The 19,393-nt window shown below is 33.5% G+C and overlaps 2 protein-coding genes across 3 annotated transcripts; one reads left to right on the top strand and one right to left on the bottom strand.

Annotated features, from left to right (window-relative positions):
• The first annotated feature begins 253 nt into the window (after positions 1-253).
• LOC117929290 (agamous-like MADS-box protein AGL15) lies at positions 254-9,439 on the top strand. 2 transcript variants are annotated; one of them, XM_034849565.1, is made up of 9 exons: positions 254-779; positions 3,224-3,296; positions 4,700-4,758; positions 4,861-4,960; positions 5,046-5,087; positions 7,325-7,366; positions 7,471-7,486; positions 7,604-7,640; positions 8,999-9,439. In XM_034849565.1, exons 1-9 carry the CDS (start codon positions 598-600, stop codon positions 9,072-9,074), a joined length of 627 nt encoding a protein of 208 aa, XP_034705456.1. In that variant the 5' UTR covers positions 254-597; the 3' UTR covers positions 9,075-9,439. The 2 variants fall into 2 exon arrangements, with proteins under 2 accessions (XP_034705456.1, XP_034705454.1); XM_034849563.1 differs by having other exon boundaries at positions 258-779; positions 7,471-7,640.
• A 327-nt stretch (positions 9,440-9,766) lies between these two features.
• Positions 9,767-10,702, bottom strand: LOC117927904 (protein BPS1, chloroplastic-like). Its single transcript, XM_034847629.1, has one exon. The coding sequence runs from the start codon at positions 10,700-10,702 to the stop codon at positions 9,767-9,769; it is 936 nt and encodes a 311-aa protein (XP_034703520.1).
• Between the last annotated feature and the right edge of the window lie 8,691 nt (positions 10,703-19,393).

Raw genomic sequence — 19,393 nt, 5'->3', positions numbered from 1 at the left:
AAGGTAAGATCTTTCCTTTGAAAAAGTCCCTCAAATTAGATAATGGACAAAAATGCCTTAAGTTCCTCGTTAAAATAGATAAAATAAAATATTAAAAAAAAAAGGAAAGAAAGAAATTGAAGGTATAGAAAAGTGAAAAATCCACCAAAAAAAAAAAAAAAAACACCACCCACCCACCCAGAAAGGGTCATCCAAAAGAGGGAGAGGAGACCTTTGCCAAAAGTAGGAAAAGGCAAAAATTGAAAACAGAGGAGAGGTGGGGGCCACCCTACGAAACGGAGAAACCTAAAAAGGGCAAAAAAAGGAGTCCAAATGTAGCAAAAGTATCATGCAATTCAACTAGGAATAGCCATGCAAAGTTGCCGTTTCTGGGGCTCTCTCGGCATTGGGGGTATCCAAATAACTCTCTCTCACGTCTCTCTATCTTCTCCTTCTCTATATTTAGCAATCCCCTTTACTCTTTTTCCAAGATTAGCACCCTAAAAGTAGTGAAATTTTGAGTTTTTTTTGGTGGGGATTTGTGGTGAGAGCCAAGGGGGTGGTGGGTTTTCTGGGTTTTGATCAATTGGGTTTTTTTTGGGTTTGGGGTTTGGAGAAATGGGACGTGGTAAGATTGAGATAAAGAAGATCGAGAATGCTAATAGCAGGCAAGTGACATTCTCCAAACGCCGTGTTGGGCTGCTCAAGAAGGCTTCCGAACTGGCGATTTTGTGCGATGCTCAAGTTGGTGTTATTATTTTCTCAAATACCGGCAAACTTTTTGAGTTTTCCAGTACTAGGTGTGCCGGCAAATTTTCAATCTTTGTGAAAATTTTTGAATTTTTTTTCTTGGTTGCATGGGTTTGTTCATCAGTCCTCTGCTTTCTCTGAGGAATTTTGAGTTCTGTGCTTGATTCCATGTGTTTGTTGATCCCATCTGTTGATGGGAAACTTTGAATGGTTTTTTTAGTCAGATTCTGTTGAGTTTTACTGGAACCGTGTCTATATATTTGTTTTGTTTTGTTTTTATTTTTCATGTTTATTCTGTTTTCTAATACATATTATTTAAAATTTAAATTACTTTTTTTTTGTTTAATGTTACCAACATTTAAAACAAAAATTATTTAGAGAATTTGTGGTCGGTTTCCATTTGGTTGAGTTGTTTTTTTTTTTTTTCTTTTAATTATTTTGAAAATTTTGTGGTTGGTTTCTATTCTGTTGAGGCTTACTAGAGGTTTGATTTTTATTTTCCTTCTCGTATTATATGTATTAATACAGAATTGTATATTTCTACCAAGTTATAAATGGTTGAAGACTTGGTTTTCTGTCGATTTATTTGGAGTGATAGAAGCTGACTAGTTATGTTATAACAACATAGGAATGCTTAATTGCAACAAGAATTTTTTGAATTATTTCCTTCTTCTTTGAAGCATAGTTTGTTTTCTCAATTGGATTTGATTATATTAGATGTTTTGATTATAATTTGCTCAATAAGACATTGTTTCTCAGTGTTTATGTGGAGATTTAAAGGTTAGTTTGAATTAGGCCTCTTCCAATTTCCTTGCAAAGCAACATCTCCACCATGTCAAATTGCAAATTGAAGGTATATCCCCTCATCAACATGCCAAACTGTCAATCAATCTCTGGCTATTGTGCAAGCATGCCTTTGGCAATTTTTAATGGTTTTGCCTCATTCGGATTTACTCGCCGAAGGCTTCCCGCATGCCAAATTGCCTGTATGAGTGTCAACAGCTCTTATTTGTCATCTTACAAAGGTCTTTCCTGTTTTATATAACTGGTGGTGTCGTATGTCAACTTCCCAAGCTCTGGTACTGGATTTTCCCTGATGAACAGGGCTCCGATACTATACTTCTCCCTTGCCCTTATCTAACATCTTCAATAGCTAGACTGGATTTCCCCCAATGACCTGGACCCTGATACTACTATACTTCTCCCTTGCCCTTATGTAACATTGTGGATGATGCTAATAATGTTTGTTGCAAGGCAGCTGTGTCTTTCCTGTACTTTTTGACTGTTTGGTTACCTGCATTATGCACTGATTGAAGTGATATTGATAAGTCGAATAAAATAGAGGGCCAAGTTGAACTACTGGATTATAATTAAGGACTTATGGTTCCTCTTCTAACATTTCATCATTTCTATGTTATAACGCCCCAGGATTTATGAGTCAAGAGATGTAAATATTTTGAAGAAGGCTCTTATAAACTCTATGTTTTCACTCTATTCTCTTCTCGTTTATGCACGAATCAAGTTTGGATGGTCTTCTCTGAACATGAAAACTTTCTCCTTTTTCTTGTAACCTCTTTTCAAAATCCTTTACATCTATGTTATTACTCTGTCATGTCCCTCTGTTCTTCCTAGAATTCTTTGCACTTGACATCAGTTTTGATGTTTTATTCTTCGCTGGGCTCCTTCACTTTATGTTTATTTGCAGCTGACGTGTCATGGCACAGGCTGTGGAGGCTAGGATGGTATTTGATCGTCTTCGAGCCCCCCAACTTTCATTTTTTATTAATGAAAACATCCTTCGAAAATGCTTTCGCAGTTGTTATACATACATACATACATATATATATATATACATATATGTATGTATGTAGATAGATAGATAGATAGATAGATAGATAGATAGATAGATATTTCCCTTTTGTTCCTATATATGATCATGTGAAATTAAGTGACAATTGTGTGTAGTTTTATGTGGTACATGATATTACAATTAATCATATATTTCACCAATTGATACACATGGTTATACATCTTTTAACTAGTAGTCTAGTGATTGGGTTATTATGTCGTTGTTACCCATTATTGTCAGAATTTATATTTTAACTGAGTTGATTGACCTTTAACAATCAATGGATGAACTGATGGTATTTACTAGGCTTTGAGGTAACACTGCTAAGCTACTGGATTGTGTCTATTTTATGCTATCATTGTACTTGTTGATATTCAGATTTACATTGGTTGTTTTGTTTTTTTTCCAACTTCCAGTCCAAACTCTAGGATTTGTTATGGCAAAGACGCCATGCCAAAGAAGCTATCAGGGAATGTATTTTCAATGAATATGATGATGAATTGGTTGATTGAACTTGATTAAAGTTTGTGTATGAAAAGGTTTTTTTGCATGAAAGTGAAGGAAAAATGTACTCGGCCTTATAAAATTTGTGTATGGCATGGCACACCCATTAATATGTATGTATCTTTTTTCTCATTTTTGCAGCATGAAGCGAATAATTTCAAGATACAACAAGTTAGATTCATCAGAGGGTGCTCTAGTAGAATACAAGGCAGAGGTACTCTGCAATATCTGTTTGTGGTTTTCTGTTGTTGTATGACTGTTGTTGGATGGACAAAACCATTGATATATATGTTTTTTTTTTTGTTAACTTTCTGTCTCTTGTAAGAAACTGTCTCCTTTTTTGGTCTTCCTGTGCTCTACCTTGGCATATGATAATAGTTTTTTTATTTTCTGTGTATTTTGTTGAAGGCTTTGATCATTTGAAGAAAGACACAAAAGGTGTGAAAATTTGAGGGAAAAATGCAATATATCATATAAAAAGAAAAATTTATTTATCACATAAAAAGTTATGCAATTTATTTAGGCAATGTTTGGTTCCCAAAAAAATTGAGAGAAAATGCAAGGGAAAGAAAATAGAAAAGAAAAAGTGAAGGAAAATTTAAAAAAAAATTTTAGGTTATCTTTGGTTCTTGGAAAATTTGAAGGAAAATGCAAGGGAAAAAAAATATAAAGGAAAAGTAGAAGGAAAATAAAAAATAGATTAAAAGGAGATAAATAATTTGTATTTGTTACTTCAAACTCATTTTACTTATTTTAACTCATCGATATAAAGATTAAATAATTTAAAAATGCATAAGTTTCTAACTAGTTTTAATTATATTTGTTTTTTTTATATATATATTTTTCATAGACAACCAACATGAGAAAATAATTTTCCTTTATATTTTTTTTCTTTTCTTGGTATTATATGGGAACCAAACATAACCTTAAAGTCAATAAATTATTTTTAAATACTATTTGAAAATGCATAAGTTTTTAACTAATTTTAATTATATATATTTTTTTTTGTGGGTATTTTTCACGGAATAACCAAACATGAGAAAATCATTTTCTATAGCATTTCTTTCTTTCTTTATTACTTTCCGGGAACCAAATTTATAGTTTTAACCTCTAGTCATTGTATGTTTTAGGCATTTAGGTGATATCTATGATTTTTTTTTACATAGGTTTTCCTTTGCTATGGGCGTCTCATACACTTGAGGCATTAAAGTAAGTTCTTTTGGTTTATTAAAATAAGTAAATAAAGAAATAGAAGCAGAGAACTGTTTATGTTCATTTTTAATGCATGCATAATTGCATTTTACGGAATTATGGTGAGGTAGTAGCATTAAAAGCAGCTGTCAACCTTCAATTGGCATACGATAATGTATTCAAAGAGTACATACTTTTGCTCTCTTGAAATCATTGGAGTCTATTAATCACAATACAAAAAATTTTCCGAGAACTTATTGAGTGTACCTGTACTGTTATTTACTGTATTTCAAACATAAATGTTGATCAAGTGTAGCTCATTGAAAAATCAATTCGGGCTTATGGCTCTTTGTATAGTTGTTTTTCTCATATAATCATGGGGTAGGGAATTCTAACTGAGTTTTCTCTTAATCTCAATGGAAGCAGGAGCCTAAAGAGGTGGACATTCTGAAAGATGAAATTCGAAAGCTACAAACGAGACAGTTGTCAGTTTTCTTAGAATATCTGGATACATTTCATTGTCAGACTTTTAGAATATTGAAAAACCTTTTTTTTTCTTAATTGCATTTATCAATCTGGTTCTTCAGACAGCTGTTGGGTAAGGACCTATCCGGCTTGAGCTTAAAAGAGTTACAAAATCTAGAACAGCAATTAAATGAAAGTTTATTATCAGTCAAAGAGAGGAAGGTGCTTCAGTTTCTTTTTCACGTTCTTCTATTTTTTTGAAGCTCGAGGCTAAAAAGGCGTTAACAGAAAATTCTACCATTTTCAGGAGCAAGTACTGATGGAGCAGCTTGAGCAATCGAGAGTACAGGTATGTTCTGGAGTATGGATTTTATTGGCCTTTGGTTGATTTGGAACCTCTTATCCTTAGCAATCAAGATAGTCATAGTTCCAAGTCATAAATTTATAGAAAAAGAGTTAGGATTACGTTCATGCACCATAATGGAAATGAAATTATTAGGCCTTCTTTGGTGATTGTTTTTTAAAGCAATTTTCCATTCTTTGGAACAAAATAACATGAAAACATGTTTGACAATTAGAAAATAGAAAACAATTCTCTATTCTTAAAAACAGAAAATTAGGTGTTTTCAAAGATCATCTTTTAGTTGTTTTCACTTGTTTTCTAAGGATTGTTTTAAAAATAATTATACAAATATGGAGAATGATTAAAAATAAATCACTAAATATGAAAGTTATTTTTAAAACATATTTAAAAACATGGAAAATAGGTTAAAAAACATTTTAGGTCTTCAAACATACTTTTGTTTTATGAATATCATAAAACAATTTTCAAAAACTGTTTTTTAGAATTGTTTTCGAAAATACTTCTCAAGAAGAGCCTCATAATGCGTTTGAGAGTGTTTATACTTGAAGTGTTTTTAGAGTGTGTTTGACAATATTTTTACTCGAAGTGTTTTTAGTGGAAGTGTTTTCTCTAAAAGTGTTTTTAGGAGAATCATCTATCAAGTGTTTCTCTAAAAAAATACCATTAAGTGATTTTTCAGATTTTTAAAAGTGTTTCCTAAAGTTTGTTAAACGTCTAATTTTTTTTTTTTAAAAAAAACATTTTTTAAACTAAAAACGTTTCTTAAAATCACTGCTAAAGGGATTTATGGGGAAGGGGAGGGGGTGGAGGTGGATGTTGGGAGGTTTCTTTTAGAAAACCCTTCCAAGATTAGGTGCTAGAGTAGGTGTTTGGGTTTTTGGAACACATCTCTTCTTCAAAAGTGCAAGAAGGGGGAGGACACTTTAATTTGGAAAAATGATGGGAAGGGAAAGTATAGTGTCAAGCCTTATTATAATTATCTAAGGGTTGAGAACAATCTTTTATTTCTAGCTAAAGAGGTTTGGGGATCAAGTGCTCCTCTCAAAACTCATTTTTTTGCTTGGGAAGGAATGTGGGGGAAGCTATTGACTATAGATACGTTGATTAAGAGGGGATGACCCTTGGTTAATAGATGTATTCTTTGTAAAGATAGTGAAGAGTTAGTTGATCATATTTTGATTCATAGTGAAAAGACAAGACAACTTTGGACATTGCTGTTAACAACTTTTGGTTTGGTTTGGGTGTTTTCGGCTTCAATGAGAAATCTTCTTCTAGAATAGAAATTCAAGGGAACTAGGTAAGAAGAAAAGAGCAGTTTCACGGTTGGCTTCAATTTGCTTATTTTGATGTTTTGGGGTGAGTGCAACCGAAGGATCTGCGAAGACGTAGAATTGTCATACCAAAGGCTGAGGGTTCTCTTTTTTCAGATCCCTTGTGGAGTGGTCCAAATAGTTGCTAGATTTGGAGATCCCCTCTCACCTGAATTTTTTGGGGACTCTTTATTGTGGCTAGTCTTTCTTTTTTCTAGGTTTCTTCTTTCTTTTCTGGTGCTTGGGTTGTTTTTTTGTGTATGCTGCTTGTATACATTGGGTACATCCCCTTTTTTTTAGCGCTTCTTAATACATGCTTTTGTCTATAAAAAAAGAAAAAAGAAAAAATCATTGCGAAATGAGCTCTTAGTGGAAGTATTTTCTCAAGAAGTGTTTTTATGAGAATCATTTATCAAGTGTTTCTCTAGAAAACACTACAAATGATTTTTTGACTCTACAAGTGATTTTGAATTTTTTTAAAAGTGTTTTCTAAATTTTGCCAAACACTTGATGTTTTTTCAAATAAGCTTTTTAGGCTAAAAGTACTTCCTAAAATCACTACCAAACAAATTCTTAGTTTCTGACTGATTTTGCAAACTTAATAAAAGTAAATTATAGAATACATTAATGTTGTATTATCCTTTTATTGCTTAGTTAAGTCATCATAGAACTAAAAATTAAATCTGCACCATGCAGGATATAGAATTGGCAGTTGTTCCTAAGTTAATACTGTAAATGAGTGAAAAAATGGATTCAATAAAAAAAATGAAAAGTAGTTTATAGGTTGGCATTTTGGTTTCATGCAAAATGGAAAAATGCTATGCATGTTTCTTGGTATGGACTTTTGTTAATAATTTGGATTTCTTTTGGTTGTGAATTGGTTTTAATAATTATATTGCTTATTGCATCCAGGAACAGCGAGCTATACTGGAGAATGAGACTTTGCGAAGACAGGCAATCTATATTCTTATTGATCCAATAATAAATATGTTACTGTTATTTATCTGTGTGGTATCTTACATTTAATATAATTTTTTTTTCACCTCTGTGCATTGTAGGTTGAGGAGCTTCGAGGTTTGGTTCCATCATCTGACCGCTTGGTGCCACCTTTTCTTGAGTACCATCCCTTAGAAAGAAAAGACTCCATCACAAAATCTGTTGTAATAAGTCCAGACGTCTGTGATTTTGCAGTTGAGAGGGAAGAATCAGATACTACCTTGCAGTTAGGGTACAGTTTCTTTTTCCTTTCATCACAAGTAATGTTTGACTTACTGCAAATTTGTTTGTCTATTATTTATTTTGGTATGTTGAAGTGATTCTGAATCAAGTGAGCTGTTCATTGATATGGCCTAAATGCCATGTGTCTTGGGACTTGGTTCCATATGATTTAGACTGTTCTCCGTTGAGATGACTATTGACCATGTGCACCAGAGAATCATGCCCTTGCAGGAAAGGGGTGAATTTCCACAATAGTTGTGGTATGATGATCTTCTATATCCTTTCAAAGGCATCATATTTGCCACAATTACTAGATGCCGATATGACTACCCGAGCCGGGAGTTAAGGTTGTAGGGTTTGATATAGACTTGGTGCACATTGGTGGTGGAATTAGTTCCTGATCATGAAGCACTATGGGAATTTGTTTAAGGGTCTTGGTCTGGTGGCTTAAGTTGGTGGCTTGCCAAGGGGTGGCTGACATGCATCTAGCTCATTTTGGTTCAAATAAGAGGGAGGGGGACCAGCATGCCTTCATGGAACATGTCATCACTAGAAACTACCATGTCACTGTGGAAGAGACATAATACTCCGAATTCTCCTTGAGTCCGAGACATCCTTTCTCACAAGGGACTATTGATACTTTCTTCAATCCCCTATCATCTCTCAGTTGGTTTCACTCTCCTCTCTATTGGATGAGAACTCCCATGTAGGCAAGAGCAATTGCTCAACAAAGTTGCCACTAGCCTTACCTGTTCTACTAGTGGCACCCACATCATCCACTCATCCACCACTTCCATTCCCTGTGTGAGAGCAATTGCCTCTGATACTTTTTCCGGCAGGCTCAGATTTTGCTACAATGCTTGTTTGAAACATGCCTAGTCTTGCCTCTTGCTACAGTAGGTAGGTCAGCCTCAAGGCACTTTTGGAAGTTGGAGCCATCCAATTAGGATATTGTTACCAACTATAGGAAGGATTAAGGCTCAATTAAAGATCCAATTAAGGTTCTTAAGAGGAATTCTAGGCTCAATTAACTCTTAAACTTGTAGCAAAGGTATTGTTACATTGAACAGTCCATAGCATTCAAGCACATTGGTAAATGTCTAACACAATCCACTACACTATTTCACTTAAACAAAGAAAAGGTCTTAGTGCATAATCACTTTGATGTCCCACACAGAGTCCACATGTACCCCTCTATAAGAGCAACTCTTGCAAGTGTGGCATGATCCCTAGGTGTCTAACAATTCGTTCTTTTCATGTTTAAACTCAATGGGGACTAATCCCAACCAGATCTGGTAGATTCATTGATATTCCTTCTACCATTGGACCCTGCCAGCAGCCACTGACATACTACTTTATGTTCCCCAGGCTTCCCACTGAGATTAGTCGCAAGAGGAAGGCACCTGCCAAGATGGAAACCCGCTCCAACAACTCTGGCAGTTAAATACATCTACTGTAATGCTCCTCTTCATGGTTTCTACTTAGAAACTGAAACAACTTAAAAAAATTGTAACTAATGGTCAAGGTTTAGCAGTTTTTTGTAAATGGGAATCATTTTCACCCAACAAGTGTCTGATCTGCGGGTTAGACACTTGAGAAATCATTATAATGAAGAATGTAGATGTTGCTTTTTCTTTTAGTTAGAGAATTGGCTATTCCTGCTGTGTGTAAGTAGTTGTGAAAGTTCTTAGTTCATGTTGCCTGCTTTTTGAAGCATTCGGCCTAGGGCATTGTAACATGTACGCACTGCTTGTTTCTCAATGGACCGGGCACTTGGGCTTGTATCACAATTACCCTTTTGGTCATTAATCTGTCTGCACTTATATTCCATTTGGCAGCCAAGAACCATGATTGGGATGGTAGGTTCAGGGTTTACACTACTTAAAATCTTCCCTGTTCTTGGGAATTCATGGATTCAAAGACTTGTAGGTCATGTAATCTTTAACAGGTATGTGGACTGTTTTGTTAAAGACATTTTGTACCCAGAAATTTTTGTTCTTTTACATTTGGCAAATACAATGTTATCCTAAGCAAAAAACGTACAAATAGTCGTCTGATAGTATGAGAATGTAACAACCTATGTACAAAGAATCTTAAGACTTATTATTATTCTTTACAAGGAGAATTCTATTAATGCTAATGCTTCCTTCTCCTGAGTATATCAAGTAATTCGTTTCTTCCAGCCAAAACCTCTGAAAACAGGTCTTCTACCTCCTTCTGTACGCTGTCGAGCGTCTTCTCCAACACCTCCAATCTTCTTTTCAATTCCTCTGCTGCATTGTTGCCTTTTCCGATGACCATGGCATTGAGAAGGCAAGGCACTGCATCATTCACTTCTTTCACCTCCTTCGGTATGCTGCTTCTCTCCATTATCACCTCATGAACACCCGCATCGAGACCCTTTAATGACGAATTAGCAGAGGAGTCAGCCAATTTTCTCATCTCCAAGTATGGCTGAGCATCTCCACTCAGTCCAGATAACACAATCCCACACACCCAGAATCCAATACTCTTCATCTCCATCAGTGCTTGATGAGAAACCTCTTCTTTGCCAGAGAAAGGCCTTTCTCTAACGCTTCTCTTGTTTTCTTCTTTGCGAGCCTTGCCTTCACCCAGCGGCTGAATTGCTTTCAGATGCTCCATTGCTGAAGAAGACGAATGCTCAACAAGGCTCAAAGCATGAGATAGCGAAAACCGAGCATGACCCAGATGGGAAATAGAGGCATTAATAGAGTTGAGAAGCTCCAGCAAGCTCAAGCTGTAGTTGAGATACTCTTCCATGAAATCAACCTCCCATTTACTCATGGGGTAGTCTATCCTGACCACCAGCTTTGCAAAAGCCTTGTTGATAGCAGGGAAGAGTTCAAAAAATCGCTGGAACCAGAATAAGGACAAGATTTCTGATCCTGGGTTGGGATTCAACAATAGCTGGTTCAAGCAATTGGAAACATCAGAGTGGAAAGCTTGTAGAGAACCCAACAAGGCCTCTGATCCATGGTGGTGGTGGTGGTGATTATCCAGTTTGGAGTGGAGTCTGAGGGACTTTCCAAGCCTTTCTACCAAGAGAACCATGACAGAAACGGAAGACAAAGGAGAACTTAGATCAGCTTTTGGCTTTGATCATCCTTGTCCGGGCTTTATATAAGTGCCGTCTTTGCTTCAACCAAATAAAATAAGATAGTATACAGATTACAGTGGGCCAAATCAGCAGCTTACTAAGCACAACTTCTCCCACTGGAAACTCAAACCCGGGGCTTGAGTCAAATGCTCTTATCCCTTTGAATGTCGCTTTTAGTTGGCACACACGCTTTGGCAACGGGGTCCACTTACACCTTGTTGCCTAAGATTTATAGGAAGGGCAAGAGGAAAGAACCTCAAGTCCCGGGTTTCTTAAGAGTTAAGGTTTGGGCCCAGAACGGGCAGGACGTTGATAGCCATTATTGGCTTAGGCTCATCCCTGTGGATATTAAAAGAAGGTTGCTTTTAAATAAAAATTGTTTATGAAAAGACAACTTCAATACAAATTAATAAATTCATCTTTTATAAAATAATTAAATTCTATTTTAAAAAGATAAATTTAATTTAAAAATATTAAACTTATCTTTTGGAAAGATAAATTCAATAACGGCATGACTTTCTCTGTTTTATATATATTATAATAGTTTTTAAAGAATAAGTTTTTAAAAGTTGTATTTTTAATTTTTAATTTTTAATTTGTGGTAAGCCATCCATCATTAAAATTTTAATATATTAATATAAAAAACTAAGTAAAATTTTATTTAAAACTAATTTTAAGTAAAATTTAAAACTAAGTAGTTTTTAATGGTATTAAGTATTAAGTCGTTTGTTTTTTAAATATTTTATTTTTATTAAGTATTTAAAAAATAAAGAAAAATCAACCAATTACTTTTAGCATTCAAAAAAAGCTAAATATTTTGATGGTATTTGTTTTTTTTTTTTTTTTGGCTGATTTTCTATTTAGTTAAAAGTAAATAGTTGATATCAACTAATATAACTAAAACGAATTTATTATTAATAAGTTTAGTTTAGTTTTAGTTTAGTTATATTAATTGATATCAACATGTTACTTTTAATTGAATAGAAAAAACTAAATATTTTGTTTTTTTTTATTCAGTTAAAAAATAATTGAATTTATCTTAAATATTTTAAGAAATAAGTAATACATTTAATAAAAAAATAAACGATGTGAAAACTAAAAGTAAATTGTTTGCAGTAAAAAGTTAAAAAAACAAACAACACCTAAGCGCTTATTTAATAGTAATTCTAAAAATAGTTTCTATCCTTTATAATACTCGAAAATAACTTTTTTGATAAAAAAATTTTAGGTTCTACAAAGGTTTACCAATGCTCCTTAGAATCACTGCTAAACGAATTATGCTTAAGTGATAAAAATATTACAAGTGTTGTAAAAGTATAAAATGAAAGGAGAAGAAAACAAGAAAGAGAAATTAGAATGTAGGAAGATAATATAATATATTTTATTAGAGGTATCTCCCTTTTATAGGGAGTCACAAAGAGATATACATCAATATAGATGATCATCCACAAGTTCTCATAATCTAATAAATTCTCATATTTTCTAACACTCCCCCTTGGATGATCATAACAATATGGTAACTGCCTCATTAAAAACCTTGCCAATAAAACCTAATGGGACAAAACCTGGACAAAAGAAAAAAGAGTGCAATATATCTATATTAGCATTCTCCCCCTCATGTAAACATGATTATGATTTCTTAAACATTTCAAATGGTAGATCTCTCAATCTTCGCATTCCAATGTCATACCTTAACTTTTTCAATGTGATCGAAGGTAACGCCTTTGTGAATAGACCTGCTAGATTATTGTATGACCGAATTTGTTGAACATCAATCTCACATTTCTTTTGGAGCTCATGAGTATAGAATAATTTAGGGGAGATATGCTTAGTTCTGTCACCTTTTATGAATCCTATTTTAATTTGTGCAATACAAGCAACATTATCTTCATGTAATACGGTTGCATTGTCTCTGATGGAAGGTAGTCCACATGTTTCTTATATATGTTGGATCATTGATCTTAGCCATACACATTCACGACTTGCTTCATGAATTGCTGCTAAACGAATTATGCTTAAGTGATAAAAATATTACAAGTGTTGTAAAAGTATAAAATGAAAGGAGAAGAAAACAAGAAAGAGAAATTAGAATGTAGGAAGATAATATAATATATTTTATTAGAGGTATCTCCCTTTTATAGGGAGTCACAAAGAGATATACATCAATATAGATGATCATCCACAAGTTCTCATAATCTAATAAATTCTCATATTTTCTAACACTCCCCCTTGGATGATCATAACAATATGGTAACTGCCTCATTAAAAACCTTGCCAATAAAACCCAATGGGACAAAACCTGGACAAAAGAAAAAAGAGTGCAATATATCTATATTAGCATTCTCCCCCTCATGTAAACATGATTATGATTTCTTAAACATTTCAAATGGTAGATCTCTCAATCTTCGCATTCCAATGTCATACCTTAACTTTTTCAATGTGATCGAAGGTAACGCCTTTGTGAATAGACCTGCTAGATTATTGTATGACCGAATTTGTTGAACATCAATCTCACATTTCTTTTGGAGCTCATGAGTATAGAATAATTTAGGGGAGATATGCTTAGTTCTGTCACCTTTTATGAATCCTATTTTAATTTGTGCAATACAAGCAACATTATCTTCATGTAATACGGTTGCATTGTCTCTGATGGAAGGTAGTCCACATGTTTCTTATATATGTTGGATCATTGATCTTAGCCATACACATTCACGACTTGCTTCATGAATTGCAAGAATTTCTTAATGATTTGAAGATGTGACTACCATTGTTTGCTTGACCGATCTCCAAGATATTGTTGTTCCACCATAAGTAAAGACATATCCCATTTGAGATCGAGTTTTACGAGGATCTGAAAGATACCCTGCATTTGTATACCCAATCAATTGTGATTTTGATTATTTTGAATAATATAAACCCATGTCACTTGTTCCACGAGGGTATCGCAATATATGTTTAATCCCATTCCAATGCCTTTTAGTTGGGGCAAAACTGTATCTTGCTAGTAAGTTGACAGAGAATGTTATGTCTGGTCTAGTATAATTTTCAAGATACATTAGTGCACCGATTGCATTGAGATATGATACTTCTGGACTAAACAATTCTTCATTTTCTTCTTTAGGATGAAATGGGTCTTTGTTCACTTCAAGTGAACGAACAACCATAGGGGAATTGACTGAATGTGATTTATCCATATAAAATTGTTTTAACACTTTCTCTATATATGTCGATTGATGGACTAATATGCAATTTGAATAATGCTCGATTTGCAGGCCGAGACAATATCTTGTTTTCCCAAAGTCTTTCATTTCAAATTCCTTCTTTAAATAATTGGTTGCTTTTGTGAGCTCTTTAGGAGTTCCTATAAGGTTTAAATCATCCACATACACTGCAATTATTGTAAGCCCAAATTTTGATTTCTTGATTAAAACACATGGGCAAATTGAATTATTCACATATTCTTCTTTTAACAAATACTCACTCAAACGATTATACCACATACGTCCGGATTGCTTTAATTCGTACAAAGATCTTTGTAGTTTGATTGAGTACATGTTTCGAGGTTTTGGATTAGTTGCTTCAGGCAATTTGAATCTTCTAAGGATTTTCATATATATGTCAATATCTATACACCCATATAAATAGGTTGTAACAACATCCATAAGACGCATATCTAATCATTCAGAGATTGTTAAACTTACCAAGTATTGAAGTGTGATTACATCCATTACAGGGGAATAAGTTTCCTCATAGTCTATACCAGGTCTTTGAGAGAAACCTTGAGCAAAAAGTCATGCTTTATATCTTATGATTTCATCATTCTCATTTTGTTTTTTCACAAAGACCCATTTATATCCAACAGGCTTTATGTTTTCAGGTGTTTGAACTACAGGTCCAAATACTTCTCATTTTGTTAACGAGTTTAGCTCTGTTTGGATTGCTTCTTTCCATTTTGGCCAATCATTCATTTTTCGACATTCATTCATAGTTTGTGGTTCTTGATATTCATCATTTCTCATGATGTCCATAGCCACTTGGAATGCAAATATATTATCTATGATAATGTTGCTACGACCCTTTGTTTATCTCGTGTGACTCATTGAGATCTCTTTAGTTCTAGATATCGGTATTTGATCAATTTGTGCCTCTTTAGGAGCTAACTATTTGTCAAGTTGGGTTTCATCATTTGACCATTTCATATTTGTGAACTCTTTAGGAATACTAAGTTTCTCATATGTTGTTCATTTTTTTTTTCTAGGAATTAAATCCTTTGAGTCAATAGGTCTACCACACTTTAGGCGTGTCTTAGATTCATTTTCCATGGCATTCTCCAATTTTCCTTCAGGGACATCAATATGTGTCGAGGCGTTCACAACTAGCACATGTGACTTTGTTACTTTCTTTATATCTGTGAAAGCATCAAGTAATTGATTTGCAAGTCCTTGCAAATGAACAATCCTTTGAACTTCTAACTCACATTGTCTTGTGCAAGGATCAAAATGAGATAAGAAGGGTACATACCATGTAATGTCTCTCCATTCTTTTGACTTGTCTCCCCTTAATGGCGGGAAAACATTTTCATCAAAATGATAATCTGCAAAGCGGGCAGTAAAAACATCACCTGTGACTGGTTCAAGATAACAGATAATGGAGGGAAAGTTAAAACCAACATATATACCAAGTCGACGTTGAGGTCCTAACTTGGAACGTTGAGGTGGAGCTATGGAACATAGACAACACAACCAAAAATATGAAAATATGAAACATTTGTTTGGGAGCTTGAAGCAAGTTGTAAAGGTGAGCAATCATGATTAGTTGTAGGGCAAATTCAAATTAAAGTGGCAACATGAAGAATAACATGCCCCCAAGCAGACAAGGGCAATTTTGTTCTCAAGAGTAATGGTCTTGCAATCAATTGCAAACGCTTAATTAGAGATTCAGCTAATCCATTTTGAGTATGGATATGAGCAATAGGATATTCAACATCAATACCAATTGACATACAATAATAAAAAAATGTTTGAGAGGAAAATTCACCAGCATTATCAAGACAAATTGTCTTAATAGGATGATCAGGGAATTGTGCCTTGAGGCGAATTATTTGAGTAAGTAACTTGGCGAAGGCAATATTTCTAGTTGAAAGAAGACAAACATAAGACCAACGAGTTGATACATCAATTAAAACCATATAATAATGAAAAGGTCCACTAGGTGGATGAATAGGTCCACAAATATCACCTTGAATACATTCTAGAAAGGTTAGTGATTCATATTCAACCTTGGTAAATGATGGTTTAATAATTAATTTGCCTTGTGAGCAAGCAACACAATTATAATCATTGGGCATCAAAATCTTCCGGTTCTTCAAGGGATGCCCTAAAGAATTGTTGATGATACGACACATCATGGATAATCTTAGATGACCAAGACGTTCATATCATATCATAAAAGTTTTTAAGTCACAGAACTTCTGGTTCATGACAACATATGACTCAATGGGTTTATTGATTGTTTGATATAACCCACAAGAATAAGAAAGAAGCTTTTCCAAGATATGTTTTTCCCCATACATAATTGAAGTAATGAGAAGGTATTCATTACTATCATCATTCATGGTTTCAATGTGATATCCATTTTGGCGAATATCCTTGAAACTAAGAAGACTTCGCTTGGATTTAGCAGAATAAAGGGCACCATTAATGTGGATTTTAGTTCCTCTAGGTAAAATAATGGTTGCTCTTTCGGAGCCTTGAATCAAGTCTACAAGACCTGATATTGTATTAACATTAGACTTAACCAAACGATATGTTAGAAAAATATTTTTTATCACGAAGGATTGTGTGTGTTGTGGCACAATTTGTAAGACATGCATCTACATTGGATGTCGTATGATGTACTAAGGTATGAGAAAGATCCATGTATCTTCAAGTATAAATAAAGAGAAGAATTTAAATAAAAAATAATAAAATGTGAAATAAACTATAAAAGATGAATAATAAACAATGTGTTTAAAGATGATAACAAAATAAACCTATTTGCAAAGAACTAAATAAGAACATAACATTTAATCATAACAAACATTTCCATCACCAATTAGATGGTCAATTTTCCCGTTAGGATTCTCAAAGAAATCTGAAAAATCTAAATGGATTAGATCTACTAGGCCATCACTATCAATGAAATTCATTTCAACTTCCTTTCCTTTTACTTTTATTGAGGCTTGATAAATGTCAACAAAATGTTTTGGAGTACGACAAGTACGTGACCAATGTCCTTTCATGCCACATCTATGACACTTATTTTCACGAGCATGTTTACTTTGTGGTTCTATCCCCTTTTCAGGTTGTGCCTCTGAATTATTCCACTTATGGTGGTTTGAGTTGTTATTTTTTACTTTGAGAACCACTATGATGAGAAGAATTGTGTTTACCACGACCTCGACTACGACCACGTCCTCGACCTCATCCATATCCACATTCTTGTCCATGTCCAATGGTTTGAACAGATGTGGCATTGGCTTCAAGCAATGACATAGACCCAATAGGACGAGATTGATGGTTTTTCAATAATAGCTCATTATTTTGTTTAGCCACAAGAAGACACGAGATCAATTTTGAATATTTAGTGAAAAAACACTCTCAATATTGCTGTTGTAGGAGCACATTCGAGGCATGAAAAGTCGTGAATGTTTTTTCAAGCATATCTTCTTCAGTGACCTTTTCTCCACAATTTTAATTGTGAGCTAATTTTGAATAGGGTCGAGTTGTAGTCAATAACAGACTTGAAATCTTGTAATCTCAAGTGCATCCAATCATAGCGTGCCTTTGGAAGGATTACGGTCTTTTGGTGGTCATATCGTTCCCTTATATTATTCTAAAGGATGAAAGGATCTTTAATCGTAAGGTATTCACCTTTCAATCCTTCATCAATGTGATGGCAAAGGAATATCAAAGCTTTGGCACGATCTTGCAAGGATGTGTCATTTCCTTCTTTAATGGTATTTTCAAGATTCACCGCATCTAGATGAATTTCAGCATTCAGAACCCAAGATAAGTAGTTCTTGCTCGAAATATCGAGGGCAACAAATCCAAGTTTTGCGATGTTTAACATTATTTGAAAGTTATATATAATATTAAATAGAGAAATATTTCAATTATTATAATAAAATATTAATAAAATACTTTAACAATATTTCAAGTAAACAATGTCTAAAAATATAATGACCTAAAATTTATCAATTATAAATATGGTAAAAATGTATAAATATGAAATAAGAATTAAAATTTATCATAACAAAAATGTGCAAAGTAATATATAGCTTCAAGTTATGAATTATTTTATGTAAATTTGTGCATAACTTCGGGCTGTGAACTTTCATTATGTAAATTTGTACATAGCTTCAGGCTATAAACAATTATTTATTTATTTTATAGTTTCTGGCTATATAATATTGTTTGGTATAACATCCAGTTATATCGTATAATTAAAAATAAATAATTAAAGGTCATATACATAACTTTTGGTCATATATCTGTAATTCTGTAATTTTTCCCCATAACTTCTGGTTATAGGAATTAAACATATTTTTCATAACTTCTGGTTATGAATTTACCCCATAATTTATAATTTACTTCATAACTTCTTGTTACAGGGATTATATATATTCATATGTTCAAATAAAATAAATGAAAATAGAGATCAAATGGTAATAAAATAGAAAATCGTGATACAAGTTTATTATATACCTTTTTGTGAGAAAGAAGAGAGAAGAGTTTTTCTATTTCTTTGAAAAGAAAAATGTCTTTCTATTTCTCTGAATCTTTCTATTTCTTTTGTAGATATTAGTCGTGCTAATAACGTGTTATAAAATTATAAAGTGAAAGAAGAAGAAAACAAGAAAGAGAAATTAAAATGTAGGAAGAAAATAAAATAGATTTTATTAGAGGTATCTCCCTTTTATAGGGAATCACAAATAGATATATATTAATATGAATGATCATCTACAAGTTCCCATAATCTAATAAATTCTCATATTTTCTAACAAGAAGTATTTTCTAGAATCGTTGTCAAACAAAGAATCCGTTTGATAGTAATTTTAAAAAGCGCTTTCAACATTTTTAAAACTTGAAATTTTTTTATTTCAAATATTAAAAATATTAAAAATACTTTCTAAAATAACTCAAACTATCACAATTGTATTTTAGAATCATTCTCAAACAACTTTTAAGTTTCATAGTGAGAAAGTTGAACCACTTGACACCGTGTTGTGATGGAATAAAAAACAAAAATCTTTCTCGTCTCAACGTTTATCATATTTTTCATCATCTTATTGAGTGGAAGACGATGGTTGAATGTGAAAGCCAGAAGGAGTGTTCATCAAGTTCATCTGGAGCCCAATAAAAAAAACCAATAGATTTGTCCGCGTTATGGGCCGCGTCTTGGTCTGAGAGGGTGTTTGGAATCCGGGAAAATCAATTTGGTTCAAAAGATTTACCGTTGAACTAGGAGTCAAACACGTGATTCTCAGTCAAATAAGTGGGAAGACAGCAAGTAGAGACAACCAAATGTTATGAGGATTGGTGGATCATGCTGGGTGTCATCCATTTGTTTGGTATTTTCCCTTTGACCAAACAGCAAAAAGAAAT

This window comes from Vitis riparia, chromosome 13, assembly GCF_004353265.1.
Source record: "Vitis riparia cultivar Riparia Gloire de Montpellier isolate 1030 chromosome 13, EGFV_Vit.rip_1.0, whole genome shotgun sequence".
Classification (NCBI taxonomy): domain Eukaryota; kingdom Viridiplantae; phylum Streptophyta; class Magnoliopsida; order Vitales; family Vitaceae; genus Vitis; species Vitis riparia.
This window is presented reverse-complemented; position numbering and strand designations above follow the sequence as displayed.

Excerpts from the sequence above, each read along its gene's own strand:
- LOC117929290 (XM_034849563.1), top strand. The coding sequence starts at position 598 with ATGGGACGTGGTAAGATTGAGATAAAGAAGATCGAGAATGCTAATAGC. Across the intron at positions 780-3,223 it reads TTTGAGTTTTCCAGTACTAG|CATGAAGCGAATAATTTCAA; the intron begins GTGTGCCGGCAA and ends TCATTTTTGCAG. Across the intron at positions 7,641-8,998 it reads GATACTACCTTGCAGTTAGG|GCTTCCCACTGAGATTAGTC; the intron begins GTACAGTTTCTT and ends TATGTTCCCCAG.
- LOC117927904 (XM_034847629.1), bottom strand. The coding sequence starts at position 10,702 with ATGGTTCTCTTGGTAGAAAGGCTTGGAAAGTCCCTCAGACTCCACTCC.